The 18,652-nt window shown below is 42.4% G+C and overlaps 1 protein-coding gene across 1 annotated transcript in view; it reads left to right on the plus strand.

Annotated features, from left to right (window-relative positions):
• Positions 1–18,652, plus strand: part of kcnt1a (potassium sodium-activated channel subfamily T member 1a) — a 102,999-nt gene that overhangs the window by 68,501 nt on the left and 15,846 nt on the right. The window contains exons 14-23 of the mRNA XM_061263816.1: positions 1,625–1,688; positions 2,626–2,734; positions 5,349–5,457; positions 7,997–8,146; positions 8,881–9,119; positions 12,443–12,659; positions 13,962–14,067; positions 14,618–14,790; positions 17,372–17,443; positions 18,429–18,563. Coding sequence (XP_061119800.1) covers positions 1,625–1,688; positions 2,626–2,734; positions 5,349–5,457; positions 7,997–8,146; positions 8,881–9,119; positions 12,443–12,659; positions 13,962–14,067; positions 14,618–14,790; positions 17,372–17,443; positions 18,429–18,563 — 1,374 coding nt within the window. The remainder of the gene's footprint in view (positions 1–1,624; positions 1,689–2,625; positions 2,735–5,348; positions 5,458–7,996; positions 8,147–8,880; positions 9,120–12,442; positions 12,660–13,961; positions 14,068–14,617; positions 14,791–17,371; positions 17,444–18,428; positions 18,564–18,652) is intronic.

Consider the following 18,652-nt stretch of genomic DNA (forward strand, 5'->3'; position numbering starts at 1 on the left):
TAAATTCAATAATAACAGTGCAATATTATTGTATCGTATTATGACAGTGATATTATGATATTAATAACAGTAGTAGTAAATAGAAGTGCAATACAGTGTATAGTATGAAATGTGCAGAAAGGCAGAAAGTACAAATGACAGCTGAGATGAATATGAATGAATAAGTACAGATGTGTACAGTGAGTATGTACAGTAGTGGGGGTCCTGAGGTAGGCAGTCAGTGTGAGGTAGTTGGAGGGGGATGGGGGGTGACACTCGGGGTCAGTCTTTGTGGGGGGTGGGGGGTAGTGCTAACGGAGAGAGAGGCTATAGAAGGCCGCAAAATTCTTAATGCTGCTTAGCATTAGATTGATGCACAGACTCAGTTTATCCTGCATAATGGCTCCATTTTGTCTGGAGCATCATTTGACATTCTTTTTTTTCGAGTGTTCCTCAGGTTTATTCATTCACTTATATAAAAGAGGCTTTTGTTGGCGCTGACGGAATGTGTCCCCTTTGCTATTTATGTATAAAATACTCGCTCTGTGTGTGGAAACTTTTACTTTTGAACTAAACGTCAAACAGCCATTGTTCTACCGTTGTTCCTTTAAATCAATGCTCTTCTACCCAATGTGATTTACAGTACTGTATATTGAACAAAATGTATTTTCCCATATTGTTTTGGTGACTGGTGAAGTATTGTTCAAAGGCATACTAAGAGCCAAGGCCAGTGCATGTTTTTTAGACCACAGGAAGTTGCTTTTCTGTAGGTATCACCCACAGTGCAATCAATACCTTTCTTTTATGTTTTCCTGCTCAAATGCATTTCTGAATATTACGAGTCTGTGATGTTCTTTTTTTAAAGAATGTCAGCCCAGTGGTTGGAGGTGGGACACTGCTGGTGTTAAATTGACCTTCACTTGTGCAGCTATCTACCTGACTGTGTTATTAATGCATGTCATTTAAAGGCTATTGAACTGCCTCTCTCTGTCAGTCTGACCCAGCACTCCCACAATATTTGACATTTCATCTTATTTAGAAAGCTCCATTTAACCTTTCCCATGAGATAATAGAGTTTTCTGCCATTTGCCTCACTTTTACAAAAGGCACAGCATTTTTCACATTCAGAAACATGATATTTCTTGCTAGACATTTTATTTTCGTTATTAAGTGTGTGATAATGTAAATCATTTTGACAAAACATTATATCATTTAATGTCATTATTGCTACAATATCTTATAGTGTTTTGCCACATGGATGTGCATATGTCAAAGAAAACCAATATGCTCAAGAAAAACAATTTTACTAATTAAAATTGAAATAAAAAAGATATATATTTTAATTTTAACAGTTACTATCCAGCAGCCCACTATGTATTCAAGCCATTCTAGCAACAGCCAGACTGTAGGAGTTGAGTATGTCCAACTTAAAATAAAACATTTTTATGTTCAGAGTTCCTGCCTGAATACATATTATTTGTAGGTATACTGCCATCGCCCAATTGTCTGGTTCATGTAATAAAAATATACTTATCCTCCAAATTTGAAATTATTGTTGAAATAGCTTTTATTCTGACATGGGATATCCTCGTTGTGCTCTCCTCTCTGTGCTCCTGCCTGAATCGTTTATTTCTGTCTGGCACAGGATGGACGACGCAGAGTCCTGTTTCATCCTCAGCAGCAGGAACGAAGTGGACCGAACTGCAGCTGTAAGGAGGAAGTAACAGGCACTTCACCTCCATTTTACACTCCTTTCTCACTCTCTGTACTTCACCGTATGGATTGCAGTCATAATTTCATTCTTTATTAGGAATAACCCCTTGAGATGTACCAATGAGCTGTTCTACTTATGAATATGTTTAAATATTTAGGCTAAGGAAATTAAATTACAATGGACAATATCATTTAAAAAAACACTTAACCATGAATTGCAAACTGTCTGTAATAGCTTTCATTATTCATAGCCCATTCGCTATACTTTATTTATTGTTTTGATAGTGAGCCGTATTTTATGATTATTTTGTTCCTTAAATTACTATTAAATTATTTGCAGTATGTGCAGTATTTACTGTATATCAAAAAGTACAATGTACTGCTTATGTATCTACTAAAGTTCACGAAAATAAAAAAGTGTTTTGATAAGTTAACATAAGCCAGGAGGAATATGGGGTGGGCATTGCATTTCATACATCTGAAAGTTTGAATAATAATGCATAATTCCCAATGAAACAAATCGGAAAGCTGCTATTGATGCTGAATATGAACGTTAAGTCATTGCAGGGAGCTTAACAGGTGAAATCCTACTGTCCTCCAAAGACACTAATGCTGTTCCACCTCATACTGTGTACAGGATGAGCCTCTATGAGATTACATTAATGGCATTTGGCAGACGCTCTTATCCAGAGCGACATACAGTTGATTAGACTAAGCAGGAGACAATCCTCCCCTGGAGCAGGGTCATGGGCCTTGCTCAAGGCTGTGCGGATCTTATTGTGGCGACACCGGGGATCGAACCACCGACCTCGCGGGTCCCAGTCATGCACCTTAACCACTACGCTACAGGCCGCCGAGATCCTATAGGGAGCATGTAACTGTGACAGAGGCTGTTAAAAGTGCAGTGTGACTCACCGTATCCCCCTCCTGTAGGACCACCAGACCATCCTGAGGGCCTGGGCCGTGAAGGACTTTGCTCCGAACTGCCCGCTTTATGTCCAGATCCTCAAACCAGAGAACAAGTTTCACGTCAAGTTCGCCGGTGAGTTTTATGCCAGGTTCGCCTGTTCAGGACCCTGGACAGCTCAGGAGCTCTCCTGGATCAGCACTGGTCATTTTACTGCTGAGTAAATTACTGCTGAATAACATTTCATATTACTACTGATTCAGATACTGTTAACTGTTCAGGACCCTGGACAGCTCAGGGCTTGTTCTCAAACTGGATATGTGTTTAATAGTTGCCCTTTTTATAATACAATATACAACATGCCGTATTTCTGAATAACGTAGATCTGAACTTCCTCTTCTTTCTTCACTGTATGCCTACATTTCCCCTTTTTGTGAACAAGGGAAAAAAGAGCAAAAAAAAGACATGTTCGGATACACATTGTGTGGTCCAGATGGGCCTGCAAAGTATCAAAGTTGTTAGCAGAATTATGTAGCTATGTGGCTGAATAATACTGTCACAAAACATTGGAGCTATTCAAATCATATAGTGGAGAAGAGAAGGTGTGGGTTATTATACGGTAGATATCACTAAAGCAGTTTTGAGGGACACATTATATATGGCTAACACAAATCTGATTTCATTGGTATGAGGGATTGTGACAATCAAGTCCTGAAGGGGTATTAAAGAAAGCTGAGATTTTGTACCATGGAATTTACTATTTTAAGAGCAGAGACAATGTGCGTTCCATAGCAACCAGAAGAATATAATAATAACCTGACAAAAAAATCAGCTGCACTCTTTGGAAGTTCCTAAGCAGTGGGGGAATAATCGCACTGCATTCAGCTGTGGCTCAGTGGAGCTGCTCAAAAGTATGTTTTCATACCGAATGATGAAACAGCCATAATATCTCACCAGCCTTAGACCACAGAGGAGGAAGGGGTGTTTTTACAGTTCTGCTCACATTTTATGAATCACCTTAATGGCATGCATAAAAATAAAAGTGACATGATTCTCTGATCCAGAGAGACCATTTCCAGGACGCTTCTGTCTAACCTTCACTTATTAACCACCTGTGGCATCTTTCTGCAATGGTTTACTTGAGATAATTATGTTCTGTTCAGTTATTAATTTTCAATTATTAATTTTTACACAATATTTTCAAATGTGGTAGGTGGTATTGTGTGATACAGACGGTGTGAAAGGATTGCATATGGTTAGGAATGTTTTATATTTGATTAAAATGGTTGTGGAATTCCATTAAGGTCCGGCTTGCAGTTAAATGTGACATGATTCAGAACGGAGGATTGCATTGATTCCAATAGAAAGCCTCTGCGCTCACTGTTTATGAACCCGAAAGCACTCTAACAGTACAGTGTCAGCACCTCTATGGAAATGTTTATGATGACTTTGTTGAACATGCCCTTTGGTTTTCACTGGACGTCATCAGCCGGGTGGAATACATACACGCCATTTAGGCTCTAAAGTGTATTTTTGGGTTGTGCTTCAGATCATGTTGTCTGTGAAGAAGAGTTGAAGTATATCATGTTAGCTCCTAACTGTGTGTTTTTTGGTTGTGTTTCAGATCCTGTTGTCTGTGAAGAAGAGTTCAAGTATATCATGTTGGCTCTAAACTGTGTGTTTTTTGGTTGTGTTTCAGATCATGTTGTCTGTGAAGAAGAGTTCAAGTATATCATGTTGGCTCTAAACTGTGTGTTTTTTGGTTGTGTTTCAGATCATGTTGTCTGTGAAGAAGAGTTCAAGTACGCCATGTTGGCCCTAAACTGTGTGTTTTTTGGTTGTGTTTCAGATCATGTTGTCTGTGAAGAAGAGTTCAAGTATATCATGTTGGCTCTAAACTGTGTGTTTTTTGGTTGTGTTTCAGATCATGTTGTCTGTGAAGAAGAGTTCAAGTACGCCATGTTGGCCCTAAACTGTGTGTTTTTTGGTTGTGTTTCAGATCATGTTGTCTGTGAAGAAGAGTTCAAGTACGCCATGTTGGCCCTAAACTGTGTGTTTTTCGGTTGTGTTTCAGATCATGTTGTCTGTGAAGAAGAGTTCAAGTACGCCATGTTGGCTCTAAACTGTGTGTTTTTTGGTTGAGTTTCAGATCATGTTGTCTGTGAAGAAGAGTTCAAGTACGCCATGTTGGCTCTAAACTGTGTGTTTTTTGGTTGAGTTTCAGATCATGTTGTCTGTGAAGAAGAGTTCAAGTACGCCATGTTGGCTCTAAACTGTGTGTTTTTCGGTTGTGTTTCAGATCATGTTGTCTGTGAAGAAGAGTTCAAGTACGCCATGTTGGCTCTAAACTGTGTGTTTTTCGGTTGTGTTTCAGATCATGTTGTCTGTGAAGAAGAGTTCAAGTACGCCATGTTGGCTCTAAACTGTGTGTTTTTCGGTTGTGTTTCAGATCATGTTGTCTGTGAAGAAGAGTTCAAGTACGCCATGTTGGCCCTAAACTGTGTGTTTTTTGGTTGAGTTTCAGATCATGTTGTCTGTGAAGAAGAGTTCAAGTACGCCATGTTGGCCCTAAACTGTGTGTTTTTTGGTTGTGTTTCAGATCATGTTGTCTGTGAAGAAGAGTTCAAGTACGCCATGTTGGCCCTAAACTGTGTGTTTTCTGGTTGAGTTTCAGATCATGTTGTCTGTGAAGAAGAGTTCAAGTACGCCATGTTGGCTCTAAACTGTGTGTTTTTCGGTTGTGTTTCAGATCATGTTGTCTGTGAAGAAGAGTTCAAGTACGCCATGTTGGCCCTGAACTGCGTATGTCCTGCGACGTCCACGCTTGTCACACTCCTTGTTCACACATCCCGTGGACAGTAAGTACCCATAATTCTCTGGGAGTTCATTGGTGCAGGTGCTTTAGTGCTTTTTTGTCTTTTTTTCAGTACTGTAACCAGTATTCTGTTTTGCTTTGTTTGTATTTCTTATTTGTCACATTAAAATGAAATTTTATTTCATTAAAAATAATTGTTACGGAGTTAAGTAGCACACAAATACATTACATGTACAGACTTGAAGCTGGCCTTAAAAATGTCCTTAGTAACACTGAGCCACTGAGATTGCATGTGACAGCCCTGCAGAAGGCTTCTGTCTGACCTTCATTTATTAACCAACTGCCATCTTTCTGCAGTTATTTATTTAATAATTATATCCTCATCATGATTTGTATTTATGAAACAATTATTGATTTTTATTCAATATTTTCAAATGCACATTTTCAGAAATGTGGTTGTGGTATTATGTGGAACAGAAAGGGAGAAAGAATTCTGTGTAGTTAGGAAAGTCTCACGTATATTTGATTAAAATGGTTGAGGAGTTCCATTAAGGTCAGACTTACAGTTTTCTTGCCTTTAACGCTCTGTGTTTGAGAAATTGATCAATGTTAAAATTCATACTGGGCCCTGGATTGAGTTTAAATTAAAAGAAAATTTTCTGAATGCAAGAACAAGTGCTGTGTCCTGATGAAATTAGATTTCAGAGATAGAGTGTATGTGTGCACGTGTGGGCTTGTGTTTGTGTGTGTGTGCAGTTGGCCAGATTGAAAGAACTCAAAGTCACAGAGAAGGGGCTCTCTCTCTCTCGCCTCTATAATAGTCAGAGGTGCAAGAGCTCAGTGCTGAAGCAAATAAAAGTTGGAAAAAGACCATGAATGTGGACCAAGCACAAACCTATCTCAGGATAAACGCTTTCTTTGCACTGTGAAGTTGTGACTCCTATTGATTTTGGACCTGCTTGTGGACTTTGCAGAATATTAATATTTGTTTGGTGCATATGAGAATGAATAATTTTAAAATGTAAATCAATGGCTCTTCTCATAGTCACAATAGCGGTCTGTCCTGGCCTCTCATTGGTGCAAAGAACTTCCTGATGTCATTGGCTATCTGATGACCCATGCACCCTGGCAGACTGCTCATTGGTTCTCTTCCCATCCCCACCCTATAGCAATCCCCCCTTTTGCACTAATTCAGCTTTTTTCTTTTTATTTGATTTTACATTCTGTTTTTATGGCTTTATATTATTTTAAAGCGCGTTATGGATATAGTCTGTAGTTATGCCAAATTTTTACTTTCTTGGTTAGCACAGTTACCTTGGACTAGTGCTTTAATGAAGTTGTATCTTTGGGAATGTTATTTGCCTGTCCGACACCATTAGTCTGGCACTATTGATCATATTAATTGCTGGAGGTATTTCAGCATTATTTAAGTCACTCATTATTTAAGTTATACATACATACATACATACTTGTAGAGGAAATACAAATGTGTATGCAATATACCTTTATAGAGCGCTGACCAGAGCAAAGCTTACCAGGGATAATACAGTTCCAAAATTGGTGTTCAAATTATACACCAGTACACCAAAATGTAGAAGTTGTGTCATTTGGCATGTTCTGTGACGACTGAATGAGGCTGAGAACATCCGCATTGAAAGTTATGTGAACCTTGGGAGGTTTTAGGAAGGTACCAATTACCTTTTTGGAAGGTAATTGACATTTTTTCCTTTACATTCAGTCATTATTACGAGGCGGTTCAGGAGTGAGGAGGCCGTTAGCGGCTAGCGCTGGCATGGCGCAGACGAAATTAAAATAAAACGAGAAAGCAGACAGGGTAATTGGGACACTTAATCATACGTTGGATCTACAAAAAAAAAGTGATTAAAGGGCTTGATGAATCCAGCAGGCTTTGTATCTGTGAATGACTGTGGTGTTGTTTGCATGCATGACTCAGCATTTTCTTACTGTTACTGTGAAAGCCTTAGGCTGATGCTTTGCTGTATTCATGTGTAGAAGGATGGTAATAACCTTATCTCCTCAAAAAAGCACTGTATGCTTAAAAGGGCAGAGCTTAAAGGTACAATCGGTAACTTTTGTGTTAAAACATTTTTACAAGACCATTGTAAATCCCTTCCTATCATTGAAAAAGCTCACTGAAATGCTGACTCACCCTCTGCCTGTGCTTATAGTCATTAAATTCGGGTTTCAAAATATACAGTTGACGGCCCGACACTGTACCAAAACATTGTATAACAACAATTCAAGCTCATTAGTTGAAAATTGGTTCTAATTGCCACAGCCAATGGCGTTTCAACGACAGCGAGTATACAGAGAAGGGGGAGGGATAAACAGCGTTGTGGTTTGAAGTTGTTTATTACTACTGTTCCTCTCTTGAGCGTTAGAAGTCCGAAATGAACTATTGTACCTTTAAAGAAGCGGTGAAAACACTGTGAGCATAAGGTTTACAGGGATCAACACCACAGTGATAATGAGTTCATTACCGTCACTGTCTGAGGAGCATGTCCCTGACACAGCTGCATAATAGGGAGGATTTGGGTGTTAAGGCCGGTATGTTATCGTAGGGAGGGACAGCAGTCTCCGGAGCAATGGCAGAGAATGTACGGCCGTTGCTCGGGCAACGAGGTCTACCACATCCACCTTGGGGACAGCAAGTTCTTCGGGGAGTACGACGGCAAGAGCTTCACCTACGCCTCCTTCCATGCTCACAAGAAGTGAGTAGCCTGTGCTGAGTGTGTGTGTGTGTGTGTGTGTGTGTGTTTGTGTGTTTATTGTGTTTGGGGGCAGCTCAAAAGTCCCATTGAATGTCCAAACTTGAATGTCCCATTGTGAAGCATTAGGGTGAGTATTTCCCGATTGTACATTTCAGCTCAAGATAATATGGATTCATTGAATTAATTTGTGAATTGAGTGTAGGAAAATAATTGCACTCTTTTAAATCATATTTATTAATGGCACTGTTATCTATGACAGGAGCAGCTATGCTGAGCCCAGCTGAAAAAAACAGCTGAAGCTTGGTTTTGAAGCAGCTGGTAGCTGATTGACCAGTTCAGACCAGCTTTCAGCTTGACATGGTTTGACACATGTTTTGTCAAACCATTATCTATGTTTTTGAACAGATGGTAGCTGGTTGACCAGCTCAACCAGCTAGACCATCTTTATAACCAGCTTGGCCATGCTGGTGGACCAGCTCAAATCCGGCTCGATCAGCTTCATGACCAGCTCATATCTAGCTAGACCAGCTTCATGACCAGCTCATACACAACTAGACCAGCTTTGTGACCAGTTCATACCCAGCTAGACCAGCTTTATAACCAGCTTGGCCATACTGGTTGACCAGCTCATACCCAGCTAGACCAGCTTTATGACCAGCTGATACCCAGCTAGACCAGCTTATGACCAGCTTAATTTTCAATTGATTCCAAATGTGTCTCTCTTCCCCCCACAGGTACGGAGTGTGCCTGATCGGGGTGAAGAGAGAGGACAACAAAAGCATCCTGCTCAACCCGGGCCCACGGCACATCATGGCCGTCTCCGACACCTGCTACTACATCAACATCACCAAGGAGGAGAACTCGGCCTTCATCTTCAAGCAGGAGGAGAAGCACAAGAGGAAGGGGCTGTCGCCCGGGGGCCTGTACGACGCCCCATCTCGCCTCCCCGTTCACAGCATCATTGCCAGCATGGGTGAGCCCCGCCTCACTCCCCATACAGCCTGTAGCCTAGTGCAGGGGTTGGCAAGCCTGGTCCTGGAGTACTAGAGATGGTCCTGGTTCCTGCTCCATCCACACCTATAACTACATAACTGGATTCATTTTGGACTTAAAATACACCTCTTTACCGTAGCATTTTCAAATGTAAAGTTTTTTTGTTTATTTTGGCCTGTGTTCATTGTTCATGTTTACATACAGTATATGGCTATATTTAATATGCATATACTGTATTTTGAACTATTGTTGTTTTAAATGTGCTTCATGAATACATTTTATTTACTTTACTTCATTTTAATTCATTTGTTTCAATGAATGCAGGTGACAATGTTCTGGAGCACTCAGCACTTCACCATTCAGAATATTCCGGCTCAGAATATTTTTTAATCATCCATCAATCCATAAACCATAAACGGCACTGGCACTGGCACTCCAGGGCCGAGTGGCTAAATTGCTTGACTAGGACCCAGAGGGCGGGTGGTTCAAATCCCAAGTGTAACCACAATTGGGCCCTTGAGCAAGGCCCTTGCCCCACATTGCTCCTGGGGGGATTGGCCTGTGCTTAGTCATATGAGCTGTAAATCACTTTGGATAAAAGCCTCAGCTAAATAACTGTAATGTAACATACTGCAGGGGACTGGCTCCTCTCACAGGCACAGGGATGCAAGCCAGAGCCACCCTTTCATTGTCTGGAGATCTCTCATGTTGACTCACGGTATTTCAGCTTGCCAATTGAAAAGGCACTTTGGTGCAGCTTCAGATAGTTTGGAGAGTAGCCTATTGACTGTTGTGTCCAGACTTCAATTTTTTATGTATTTTGTTTTTCTTCTTTGTGATGTGTCTTTGTGCTTGTGTTGCACATCTTGCGTATGCAAGCTGACTCTTTTCACCAATTGGCTTTTGTTGATTGTTTTTATTGTTTCTGTTTGATTTGTTAAAGTTAATGAGTGCACGTTTCTGCGTGTAGCTTTTCTGGCACTGTGGAACAAGGAATGTTCTAGAAAACCTTCTTTTGCAGTTATATTTTTATCCACCTTTATAGCAATAAACATACAATCTTAGGCAAAAGGGTCCACATTTCACAACCAAAAAGCCATGATGATTGTACATGACTGATCTTATCCAATCTTATGTTTTCATCTGGATTTCTAATGTACCTTCAGATGAATCATTTGGGTTTATTCTCCTATGACCTGGCAATTTAGAGAGACATGAATCTCTGGTCTTAATCTTAAAAAGCACATATTCTGCTATGCTGAAACCTACACTACAAGGGACATTCAATTTAAGCAGAATAAACTATCTTTTTGAATATTTTGGAATTGTATTATCCCTTTGATTTTGTCAGCTCTCTATAAACATGTTTTTTATCATCCAAGACACTTGTATTATGTTTAGAAAATAATAATAATGTCTCTGCCAGGTCTCAGAAGGTTGTAAATGCTCATCTTCTTGCGTTTCAGAGGAGCAGTTATTTAAGGCAATATTCACTTTTTACAACTGGCAAAAAATCACGGGTATAGTTCAGCTTGTGTTTCAGTTGGATCCATAATTCCATTTGGTCTGTGTTATACACATCAGTGTATGTTGTGCTGAACTATAATGTACACTATGCGCTGCACTTAGTGGATTACATGCATAAGGATCCATACCGCTTGGAACTGTGTCTCTGAGATACAACTCAGAGCTATTTCCAAGTGAACATCTGATACCCCAGCGTGCATCACTGACTATCAAATTAAACCAAATCAAAGAAGAAAAATTCCTTCTTAAGACAGATACCATCTGACTGGGCAAGAGGTTAAAAGACAGCTTATTAAAATTCATGTTCTGACAGATGGGACTGTCTTAGTTAAGCATTTCGACTGTGGTGAAATGGCTTTTTTATGACCTGTGCACGGACCCATGGGAGTAATGTAGGTCAGGTTCCTGGTTTATACGGATTGGGTTTCCAATTCAGCAGCTTTCCACTGCCCCTATGAGAATGTGTCATCTTCAGGGATAACTGAATTCAAAAGAGAACAGAAGAATATTAAACTCAACTGAATCAGCACAGACTGCTGTTAAGATGCACACTCATGCACTGCTCTGGAGTGTGTATCGTCCAGGTGTAGCCCTGAGGGATCACTCTGATAAGGATGTGCTAATTGGTTGGTATTCACTGGCAGAGCTCTGTCAGTGTGTTCACATGAAAGCACTAGTTTCTGGCCTTGGCAGGCAGAGCTGAGGGACCCGGTCCAAGCCCTGATGTTTAATAAGAGCTTTCATTTCCTAAATGGTGCATATTTCCATGGAAGGTGGGGAAAAGGCCAAGAACCAAAGATAATAAGCATTCTGATTGAAACTGCTGGAATTTTATTGAAACAGTAAGATACAGAAAATGTATTGATTTCTGGCCTTTCTTGGACAAGGTATATAATTTATCTTGGTCAGGGGTGTCCAATCTTATCCATCTTATCCCAGCACCAAAACACGTGATTCTACTTATCAAGTAGACGGTGATTGAAGACCATGATTAGTTCATTAGTTGAACTACGTGTCTTAGTGCTGAAAACAAATCCCTGCACCAACTCCGGCCCGTGTCAGACAAGATGGATCAGGTAGACAGGTGTACTGCCTGGTCTACGGCAGGGATACTCAGTCTTACTCAGAAAGGGCCAGTGTGGGTGCAGGCTTTTGTTCCAACCAAACAATCACACACCTGATTCTAAGCAAAGAATTGAATGGTTGATTTGAAGAATCAGGTGTGTAACTGTTTGGTTGGAACAAAAGCCTGCACCCACACTGGCCTTTTCTGGGTAGGGTTCCTGAGTATCCCTGGTCTACGATATAGTCTTTGGCAGTTGCCATTTTACTCAACAACGCACCAAAGTCCAACTTTCTTAGACTCTGCGCCACCACTCTGTCCTGGTATAGTTGTATAAACGGGTTTTGATGAGATGCACTGGAGCACACCTTCAGCCCCACTGTTGAACAGAGAACGAGGGTCTGACATTGGCTCAGGGTGACATTGGCTCAGGAGGTGAGAGTGGTCGTCTGGCAGTCGGAGGGTTACCCGCCCTGTGTTGAAGTGTCCCTGAGCAAGACACCTAATCCCCAAATGCTCCCAACGTGGAGCATGGCATGGCAGCCAGTCGGCGTTGGTGTGTGAGTGTGTGTGTGTGTGTGTGTGTGTGGGGTGTGTGTGTGTGATAGTGTGTGTGTGTGTGTGTGTGTGTGTGTGAATGAGAGGCATCAATTGTACAGCGTTTTCGATAAAGGCGCTGGATGAATGCAGACCATTTACTAATCTCCTTGCAGGAACAGTGGCCATGGACCTGCATAACACAAACCCCCCGGACAGCAGCAGCAGCAAGCTGGCCCTGCCCACGGAGAACGGGTCGGAGAGCCGGCGGCCCAGCATCGCGCCCGTCCTGGAGATCGCCGACTCCGCCGCCATCCTGCCCTGCGACTTCCTCGGCGACCAGTCGGAGGACGAGATGACCCAGTCCGACGACGAGGGGTCGTCCATCTACGAGTGAGTCCCCGCCTCTGGGAGGAGCCTGGGTTAGAAGGGGAGTGGGCTCAGGTGAGCGTGGGAGGCGGAGAGCTCAATAGATTGTCCTGTGAAATGAGTCATGTTTAATTGTACTTCCTCTCAAATGACTCATAATGTAATTGTACTTCCTATTGTGTGCGCTCGGTAACTGCTTGGTGTGGGTGTGCTGGGAGGCAGAAAGTGCTCTGCGCAGTTTTCATTAGCCGCATTACTGTACCTGGCTGATGAGAGGCCACCGTTAGTGTCCCACCTCTGTGACACAGACAAAATGGAGCACTTTGAAATGATTCTGTTCAAGGCCTGTCTCAAAAAAGCATAATTGCAGAGGATTTATCCTTTCTCCTTCCAGATTAGCACAGCGCCTGCGCTGGGTGCAGGTATAGAAAGAAGGTCTAGTACATTATGTGCTTCATGGAGAGAACTGATCCTGCAAATTAACTTTTTTATTGGATTTTGTAACTCGTATATTCTCACATTGCTACACTCTCAGAAATAAAGTAACAGTGGAGGTCCATTGTTGTTCTTTAGGTATTTCATACCTTATTTTTCATGCCTTTATTTCTGAGAATATGGTGGCTAGTGCTTACAATCAGGTTATGTCTTTTTCTGTTATACAGGTAATTGAAGTAGAAAAATGGCATTCTTGGCTCATGAATAAAAACTGGCTCAAACTTTTTCCGGCTGACAAACCAAAAAAATCTCTTATCAAGATATATAGTCAGAGGATCTCTGCTTGACAGATGACTTATGATCTGCTGTTTTGTGCGACATGTTAATATACAGAACTTGGAGAGTACAGTATCATTCTAAGCAGGCTAGCACTTGTCCTCTGTGAGGACTTTTGTCTCCACACAACGTATTGCAGCAGGTTTGCGTGGAGCATTACAGCAGTGCAGTTGCACATTGCTGTCTTTCAGGGACTTGTGAGTGTTCAGGGGCTTGAATTAGACTTGTTTTGAGGAATCTGGTTGGACATGCATTTGCTGATGAGTCACGCTTGCAGGTCCACCACCTTCCTTACCATGTATCCACCCAGCTTGTAACTGTCAGGTCAGCCAGTACCAATCTGTGGAAAAGATCTGGTGATGTTGTGCTTGCCATCGTGTGATTCAGCACCGCCCCCTTGTGGAATAATTATGCCAGTACAAACGCTACTGCTTTTTCGTTTATTTTTGAAAATATGCATGGGAAACAGTAGTCCAATATAATCAACTTTGCACTCTCCGCTCACACATACAGTATATAAAGAATAAAGCTCTTTTTTCATTTTCTGCCACTCAGTTATGTGAAAGGATACCCACCCAACTCCCCGTATATTGGGAGTTCCCCCACCCTCTGCCACCTGCTGCCCCAGAAAGCCCCGTTCTGCTGCCTGCGACTGGACAAGGTGAGGAGTCTAAAGGGGACACAGGGGACATTACCGCCCCTTCCTTTACCTCACACATCGATCCATCCGTTCTGGCTTTCGTCCTGTGGTCGACTGCATCGTGTTTTTATTTGTAATTCAGTTCTCTCCCTGTGGAGTCATTTGTATGCGTGTGAGACCACCATAGCCAGTGGGATGGAGTCTGGTTTTGCCGTGTAAATTCAGGTTATGCTTTCTCATTTTGGCTCCCTTTATGGCTGGCGGCACTGTGCCATAGTGGTAGTGGGACCGAGGAAAGAATGAATAACATCCTGCTAGTATGAAAGAGAGAAGGTACCCCTGAACAAGTTACATTATGTAATGATTAAATTCAGTTAATAAACTTGATGCATGAAATAAATTATGCAGTTGCATATGATGTTGCAATGCACAGTTGCAATGCACTGTGAATAATTTTTTTTTTGTTATTCATGTGAAACGGTTGATTGCTGTTTTAGCCGGATTGATATGTACACACTTGTACACACTTTTAAACGTGTTCATGTTCGGCTTGCTATTTTCCAATGCTCAGGGCTGCAAGCACAACAGCTTCGAGGACGCCAAAGCATACGGCTTTAAGAACAAGCTGATCATCGTGTCTGCCGAGACGGCTGGTAACGGCTTATATAATTTCATCGTTCCTCTTCGAGCCTACTACCGGTCGCGGAAGGAGCTCAACCCTATCGTCCTGCTCTTAGACTACCAGTAAGTCACCCGTCCGTGCACAGCTTCGCTCATGCTTTTTATCGCGCCCGGTGTCGCGGTGCAGTCCGTCAACGTAATTTCCCTTAATGTCAGCCGTCCCCATGCAGACGCTGAAAGTAGTGCTGGCAGAAACGCTGTGTTTCACAGACAGCCAGTGAGGGATGGAGCACTGCAGTCTCTCTCTCTCTCTCTCTCTCTCTCTCTCTCTCTCTCTCTCTCTCTCTCTCTCTCTCTCTCTCTCTCTCTCTCTCTCTCTCTCTCTCTCTCTCTCTCTCTCTCTCTCTCTCTTTCCTTCGAGACACGTATTTTTCACTCAGACGTCACGCAGTCCCTCTTGGTGGTTTTATTTAATGACAGGCAATAAAGGGCTAGCCTGCCAGCACTGCTCATTCCTTCACAAGTCTCTTCTCGCGGCTTTTGTAATGAACGATTTATTTGACTGTATGCGCCCTGGTTTATACGATGCTCACAATGCACACACACGATGCACACAATTTGAAATAGCCAAAGTGCCGTTGTCTGTTAGCAGGAGGGAGCAGCGTCTAGCTGTGGGTAAGACACTGATTATCCCAGTTCAACTGGAACATTACTGCAGGGCAAGGAATGGATCACGATCTATGCATAATTCATAAGTGCGCGTCGCTCTATGTGAGGATTGGGCACGTGGGCTTGGGTGTATTTGTTCTTCTGCTGTAAGTAGTCACAATGGATTTCATTAGCCCTGAAATCCCCTACAGGGATGCTAACTAAGGCTGGTAACACACCCAACACACCCACACCCAGTACCGTCAAGCCACAGTTATTCACTTCAGGACTGCTGCACAGATGTATTATTCTCTATCTGTAAAGGGGAGAAACCTTGTAATTCCTTGAATTGCACGAATGGTGTGTGGGGGAGGGGCAGTCCTTGAAAGTCCTTTTCACATATCCCGGAATCCCTAGGCAGGGGATGTGGTGAGGTGTCAGCATTATTCAGACCCCCCCCCATTGGAGATTTGGACAGAGCCCCCCACCCCCCACGGCACACACAAAAACAGCTGACCTCAACACTCACATTCACGTTCACCATGTACATTAGCAAGCCATTCATGTACGATAAAATAACAGGGGGCTCATCAATTTTAGATTGGCATCTTGGGATTTCGGCCCAGTGAAGCGATTCGAAGGAAACGCAAAGAAAATGTTATGGTGGGGGAGCCGTAAAAAGGCTTATGAAGAAGCTAAATCACAGGAGATTTTCATTTGCTAGCAGGAACCAACTGTCATCACTCAGCTGCCTGGACTATTACTCAGGAGGTGCTCGAGAAAGGCCTGATTTGTGTCATTGTTTCACTTTTGCAAATACGCACACCAATCCATTCCCTATGGCAGAAACTGCGGTGAAAAGCAGTGGCATCACTCTAGTTATGGAAGCTAATACACTTTATTATTCTGGCCAGAAATATCTTGCCAGAAGAAATGCACTTCTATTATTTAATTAAGGTGTAAATACAGGGGGCGGCAGGATGGTGCAGTGGGTAGCACTGCCGCCTCACAGCAAGGAGGTCCTGGGTTCGAATACCCGTCGGCCGGGGCCTCTCTGTGCGGAGTTTGCATGTTCTCCCCGTGTCTGCGTGGGTTTCCTCCGGGTACTCTGGTTTCCTCCCACAGTCCAAAGACATGCAGGTTAGGCTGATTGGAGAGTCTAAATTGCCCATAGGTATCAGTGTGTGAGTGAATGGTGTGTGTGCCCTGCGATGGACTGGCGACCTGTCCAGGGTGTATTCCTGCCTTTCGCCCAATGTATGCTGGGATAGGCTCCAGCCCCCATGCGACCCTGTTCAGGATAAGCGGGTTCAGATAATGGATGGATGGATGGATGTAAATACAGGTCTGAGCTAAATTGCCTTCGCTGCATACACACATTAAGCACAGCCTAGTGACCATCACTGAAAAGTCAGTTCAGTCCTTTAAAGCTCACAGACAAGATTAAGTATATGCCATTTTAATGCTTCGGGGAATGTTGCTAGTTCTTCGGCAAATTGGTCATTCTGTAAATGCACTGTCACAGGTGAGAGAGTCCAGTCCTGGAGGGACAGAGATAGTCCCCTGCTCCCCAGTACCAGTGATTCATTCAAGCCACTGCTCAAAATATCAAAAACGGTTCTGATTGACCCAGAGAGCTGTTGGGTATAATCAGAAACATGAACTAAAACTGAAATAATACAAGGAAAAACCCGGAATGTGACTACTGACCCATGAGAAACTCTTTTTAAAATGAAAATCCTTTTTAGATCAGAATCAGATATGAAAATGGATTTCACAGATGGAACAAACTGCCTAATGGAAGGTGGATCTCCTCATCGTTCCTCGCAGTGTGTGTGAAAGCACTGCTCCTCTGCTGCAGCAGAGCGTAGACCTATCGTCCAAGGGGAGGGCATTCTGTACTCAACATAAGCCACCCCCTCCCCCCATTAAACGCACATAACACATAATTAAGCAGGAAGAAAATTCATGCCAAATCTAATCTATACAGTCCAAGGCATGGGGTTAAAAAACGAGGGAGTTAATTGTAATTTCCATTTGTTTCTGTCTCTTCCAGGCCCGACAACCACTTTTTAGAAGCCATATGTTGCTTCCCAATGGTTTATTTCATGGCTGGGACCATTGACAAGTAAGTTATGCGAGCAACTCATTTTACATTATAATTAAAAATTTAAAATAAATAATTATTGAATATATAATTTAATATTATAATTAATTATATATTAATATTATATAATATTATGTTTATATTATAATGTAAAAAATATGTATATAATAATTTAAATAAATAAAAAAACTTGATATGATAGAATTCTTTGATGGGTTTAACCATAATTAACCATTTATGAATGATTATCCACTACATCCGTGCTCAGCGTGTTCTTATAGACACCACCTCCTTGTTTGAGGTGTATTTATTGGTTCGATTTTAATAGTTTGTTATTTAGAAGTTTATTTTATCCAAAGTGACTTACAGTTGATTAGACTAAGCAGAGGCCAATTTCCCTTGGAGCAGTGTGGGGTTAAGGGCTTTCCTCAGACGTCCAACCACTCTATGGATTTTATTGTGGCTACACCAGGGCTTGAACCACCAACCTTCCGGGTCCATCATGTACCTTAGCCACTAGGCTAGAGGCTGCCCCCTAGTGGTGCATTGGTTTAAATGTTGTACCTCAGCCACTGAAATGAACAATGAAAGCAGGGGCCATGCAGGTCATGCCTGCTGATTGGTGGACATGTTGTTTTGCAGTCTGGATAACCTGTTGCAGTGTGGGATCATTGGCGGACATGTTGTTTTGCAGTTTGGATAACCTGTTGCAGTGTGGAATCATTGGCGGACATGTTGTTTTGCAGTCTGGATAACCTGTTGCAGTGTGGAATCATTGGCGGACATGTTGTTTTGCAGTCTGGATAACCTGTTGCAGTGTGGGATCATTGGCGGACATGTTGTTTTGCAGTCTGGATAACCTGTTGCAGTGTGGGATCATTGGCGGACATGTTGTTTTGCAGTCTGGATAACCTGTTGCAGTGTGGAATCATTGGCGGACATGTTGTTTTGCAGTCTGGATAACCTGTTGCAGTGTTGAATCATTGGCGGACATGTTGTTTTGCAGTCTGGATAACCTGTTGCAGTGTGGGATCATTTACGCGGATAATCTGGTGGTGGTCGACAAGGAGAGCACCATGAGCGCGGAGGAGGACTACATGGCCGATGCCAAAACAATCGTTAACGTCCAGACCATGTTCAGGTGAGCGCAACCTGTGCAACTAGCTTTCTCATTCCTGTGTGATTTCCCTGTGTGATTGGTGCACTGTCGAAAACAACCGTGAACCTCTC

This window comes from Conger conger, chromosome 12 (genome assembly GCF_963514075.1).
Source record: "Conger conger chromosome 12, fConCon1.1, whole genome shotgun sequence".
NCBI lineage: Eukaryota > Metazoa > Chordata > Actinopteri > Anguilliformes > Congridae > Conger > Conger conger.